This window comes from Penaeus chinensis, chromosome 41 (genome assembly GCF_019202785.1).
Source record: "Penaeus chinensis breed Huanghai No. 1 chromosome 41, ASM1920278v2, whole genome shotgun sequence".
In the NCBI taxonomy this organism is placed as follows: Eukaryota; Metazoa; Arthropoda; class Malacostraca; order Decapoda; family Penaeidae; genus Penaeus; species Penaeus chinensis.
This window is the reverse complement of record NC_061859.1, coordinates 27,460,976-27,465,975: the sequence shown is the minus strand read 5'-3', so window position 1 is coordinate 27,465,975 and position 5,000 is coordinate 27,460,976. Positions and strand designations below refer to the sequence as shown.

The 5,000-nt window shown below is 40.2% G+C and overlaps 1 protein-coding gene across 2 annotated transcripts in view; it reads left to right on the top strand.

Annotated features, from left to right (window-relative positions):
* The window catches only part of LOC125047464 (uncharacterized protein KIAA2026-like), a 13,483-nt gene that overhangs the window by 2,743 nt on the left and 5,740 nt on the right, over positions 1-5,000 (top strand). For both annotated transcript variants that reach the window (XM_047645676.1, XM_047645675.1), the window contains exons 2-8: positions 1,571-1,701; positions 2,554-2,722; positions 2,896-2,996; positions 3,130-3,317; positions 3,598-3,867; positions 4,212-4,349; positions 4,783-5,000. The exon at positions 4,783-5,000 is cut by the window's right edge. In XM_047645676.1, coding sequence (XP_047501632.1) covers positions 1,571-1,701; positions 2,554-2,722; positions 2,896-2,996; positions 3,130-3,317; positions 3,598-3,867; positions 4,212-4,349; positions 4,783-5,000 — 1,215 coding nt within the window. The remainder of the gene's footprint in view (positions 1-1,570; positions 1,702-2,553; positions 2,723-2,895; positions 2,997-3,129; positions 3,318-3,597; positions 3,868-4,211; positions 4,350-4,782) is intronic.

Below are 5,000 nucleotides of genomic sequence, written 5' to 3'. Positions count from 1 at the left end.
GTTATTTTCAAAACATTCAGTGTTCTGTAATATGGCAGGCAGGAATAGGATCCTGTGCATGGAAATAGCATCTTCCCTAGAGCCAGTGTTCTTCAAGTAATGGTTCACAGATGGTATATTCCACACTCATTTATCAATGGAAATAATGCACAAGCCCCTTTCTAAATGCCATTTGAATATGATGACCCTCCAAAAGCTCTGTGCACTTGTGGCAAGTCATTCTGGTCACCCCAGCCTTCACCCAAAATTCTCATGATGGCAAGTTCCTGTCACCTAAACCCTCAGCTAAATTTTCCCATGACAGCATGTTCATGTCACCTGCCCCACAAGCCAAATTTTTTCATGATGTGATGGTCATGTCATCCAGATCATAGAGGTTAAACAGTGCAAGCATCATGAATAGGGTTCTTCTCTAGCAATCTGTTTTGTGTATATCAAGGCTCCCAAACCAGAGGTGTGAACTGTATTATTCATGCCATCTCATTCACAACTATGTTATTAAATGCTTTGATGGAATGAAGGCTGCAAAGCAAAACACACTGCTGTGGCCATTTTATATAGTTGTTTTATAATGTTTGTTTCTTAGTAGGATGTCTATGTTTCTCTTCACCAAAAGGGAAGTGAAATATTTCATTTTTTCAGACTTGGCAGTTTTAAACTACACACACAAGCTATGAGGAGTTTCATGTTGTGTTTTAAATAGCAAAGCAGCTGGATGCAAATGAGTAAACTGCCAATATGCGCCAACAGCCCCACATTACCAACCACTAGCCAATTTTTTAAAACTAATTATTAAACACAGTCACAGTGGGAGTCCCCAGTACCACACCAAACAAGGCACCAGGGTGAATGCAAAGTCAGAGGAAAATTCAGAAGCATCAGACATAGTTGCCCCATTCACAGTGGCCTTTGTTGCGGCAATGAGGCTATAGAGAGGCTTCAAGAATACATTTCAGAGAAATTTCTCCACAACAAATGCAGCCAAACAAGTAGCAAAACTGTTTAGAGCACCCAGCATAGAATAGTTCCAACCACTCTTGGCATAAAGATGGAATCCTGGCATGAGGGATGTTCTGCCATAATGTGATAGGACATCATCCCAGCGTGAATAGAATAACATTTATGGGGCTTTGTTGTTGTTACGGTCTTTCTCATGACTCAGTGCTTCCACAAAACTAGCTTGGTCGGCATGAGCAACCTTTCGTGTTCAGATTGGAATACTTTCTTGAGGCATTGTTGGTGTAGGTAGACTGGTTTATTCTTTATTAATTCTGACTTTTCTCGAGTGTTTACAGAAACAGTGTCACCCTCTCTTTACAAATCCTGGGGTTACTTTTTGGGTTGCCTCATAGTGTAGGGGTTAAAGTAGACAAAATATTGGAAACACTTAAATCCTCTTTTCTTCTCCAATGTTATAAGCCACATTAATTTGGGCTGAGTTTTTTTTCTCCCTTGTTGAAGTAATACATCTTAGAAAAGCAGTAGGGTAGAAAAGTTAAACAAGGGAGTAAGGGAGAGAGGGGACTCCCCAAACCTTGCCCATTTTAAATAAGCCCTGACAAACTTCCAGGATTTTGATGGAGCTGATGTCCGATTACCAGAAGGGGAGCAATGCGCCCTTCATGGAGCCCATTGAACTGGACACCGACAAGAACAAGGACTACCTGGAGGTCATTAAGAAACCTCTCTGGCTGAAGAAGAGTGAGTGGAAGTTATGAACTGCAGAACTGTTTTTCAGTTTCAATTTCTCTTTTAGAGAAATGGGTTTTTTTATGTAAATTATAAATTGTTTAACTCATTGCTAGCAGCTATGGCGTTTACAAACATGCCATGTCCACTGTTAATTTAGTTTATTAATATTATTTATACATAGATGTCTCTATTAGTCAATTACCTAATCCTATCAATCTGCCTGTTTTCCCCTTTCCTTGATTTCCAGATTCTTTTTCATCCTTTATTACCCTTAGTATTTTAATTGAATAATAATTAAGATGTCAATAACTGTAATAATAACGGTTTCAATAATGATAGCATAAGAAGACACTGCTAGCAAATTCAAGGAAAAGGGAAATCAGTTAAGGTAACATGGGCATCCTAATGGACTCCTTCCTGAATTAACACTTGTAGAGGCATCTGTTGTAAACTTATATCATAAAACAAAATTTCAGTGAACAGGATGTACTCAGCAGCAGCAGTATGTTGATATCGCTGGTGATTCTGCCCAAAGGGAAAATATATTATGTTTACAATATGTGATACTTTTGTAAACAATTTCTACAGTGAGCACCAAAAAAGAGATCATTATAGATTTGGTATTTTTTATTATAAGAACTTTATGAAGTTTCATTATGATATTGGACAGATTTTAGCATCTTTATATTCATTATTTTCATGGTCAAGCAATATAATTATTTTTATTATCATTATTGCCATTATTATTGATCTTGCTTTCTCAGTAGTGATAGTCACAGTTAGGACTAAAATTACTAATATAGGAATTGCTTTAGCTAGTTGAAGCAGTACTAATAATGCTATTGTTTTTTGTTTTTTCAGTAAAGGAACAACTCTTAGATGGGCAGTACAAAACAATCACCGAACTCATTGGAGATCTTCGACTAATGCTAGAGAATGCATACCGATACTTTGGGCCAGTCCATTCCATCTCGAAAAAAGGCCTACGTCTGGAGCACATGATGGAGCAGAAAATAGCTCTCCTTCCCAAGTATGTAATCACTGATCATTCACGTGGCAGACTTTAGAACTTTTAGATTAGGGCCTTTATTTTCCATCTTTATTTCCATCGTGTCCGTATCTCTGTCTGTGTCTGTACATGTATACCTGTATGATTTTACCATTAGATTATTAGATTTGTTTAATATCTCCTCTCTGTTACAGGGAAATCCGCGAACAATGCAGTTTGGAGAAGACATCCGGCCAGCCACCAGAGGATATCACTCAAAAGCACCGCAACAAAAGAGCCAAGATCTCAGTCAATGGTAAGTAAAATTATAGAATTCTAATTAACAAATGTAGCTAGATGTGAATAAAAAGGTTCTTACATGAGCTATTTTGCAAAGGCTAAAATATATGCAAAAGACATTTTTTTTATTGTGTGAATCTCCAAACCAGGTGACAATTTCTTCTCATACGTCATGCACCGTGTCCGAGGATGCAGAGTGCAGCGTGAAAAGGAATTGAAGAGGAGGAAAATGGAGGCCATGCGTCAGGCAAAGCGTGACCGAGAATTGGAAGTCATACAGTGGGAAAAAGATCTACTTAAGGAGCCTCTCCACTCACAAATGAGGGCAATGTGGGAGGTAAATAAAAATCTTTGTGTGTGTGTGTGTGTGTGTGTGTGTGTGTGTGTGTGTGTGTGTGTGTGTGTGTGTGCGTGTGCGTGTGCCTCTGTGTGTGTGCATGCATGCCTCTGTGTGTGTGTGTGTGTGTGTGTGTGTGTGTGTGTGTGTGTGTGTGTGTGTGTGTGTGTGTGAATGCATGTATTGATTTATCTCTCTGTCTGTGTTGAGATTGATCTCATTAAGAGTTATAATTCCACTTTCCCAGAACCCAGCACTCATTTTCCCACTCTCTTTTCAGCTACCACAAATTGGCCACTTCATATACCTCACTCTGAACACCCTGAACATCTATGAAGTCCCTCAGTATGAGCTTGAAAGGATGCTGCTGATGCCCCGAGCCTCAAGAACACTGGCCATGCTACTGACCTCCCTCCTCTCGTCACCACAGCAGAGACAGAAGCTCAACGAAAAGCCTTACATGCCCTACAAGGTCTGGGCCCGGAAGCTGGCACATAAGACCCTCCTGTGGTACAGGTGCTTCTCTCGGGAGAACCAGAATTCCCAGAAAGTAAGTCCGTCTCTAAGTCATTCTCTTCCTTATCCTCATATTCCCTCCCCTCTTCCTGTCCCTTCACAATCATCATCGTCTTCATATTCTTCTTCTTCTCATCCCGCTTCCTCTCCCTTCTTTGCCTCTTTCCATTTAGATAGCATCATTATAGAGAAAATATATACAAATATATTGCTGTATTGCCAGGTACCCTTTATTCATGTCATGGGAATTTCAACTTTTTCACCCAGCATCAAAGATGCCCTCTTGTTCCTTCAGAAAGTACCATGATGTGTATAATGGTCACTGGTCCTCATATGTAGATAAATATAGATATATAAAACATGTCATCTCTTTATCAGGTTTTTGACCAAATGGGAATTGAGCCACAGTTTTGGAACATATGTGGACCCACAAACCCCTTCGAACACCAGCTGTTCCATGAGATGACCTACCACCAGCGAGTGTGGCTCCTCAAGTCCCTCTGTGACTTTCTGCTTGTAAGTTGAATTTTGTTGTTGCTCTTGTTGTTGCTCATGACAGTCTTAGTTATATATTTGGGAATAGAAAGTTTTATACTAATATTTTACTTTAATTCATGTTTTCTCATTTTCTCTCTCTGTCACTTTTATTTTTTCTTATTTCTCCACCCTCTTTATCCATTGTATCCTTCTACAATACTCTACCCATTCTGGATTTATTTGTTAACTTTTTCCCTCTCTCTTACCTCCTTGGCAATTGACCCCCCCCCCCCCCATTGCTTCCCTTTTTTTTTTTTTTTTTTTTTTTTTTTATCTCCCCAAATTATTCAACATTCTTTCCTTCTCTTTTTCTCTCTTATTCCTTACCCCTTCGTTTACTTACACCTTTCCTTCACCCTTGCTGGCCTTCCTTTTCCCTTGCATTGCTCATATTCTCTGTCCTCCCAAACAGCACAACCACAAGACAGTACAGGAAGTGATCGCTGAGCACACGGAGGCTGACCAGCGCGAGTACCACTTGGGCCGTGACCGGGATGGGAATGAGTACCTGCACTTCCCCCAGTTCTGTGGCCAAGACCTCAGGATCTACCGGCGGGCGCAAGTTCCATCCCCAGAGATCAAAGTGGAAGAGGAGGAGCATGAGGAAGGGAGCATCCTTCCCATCGAGAA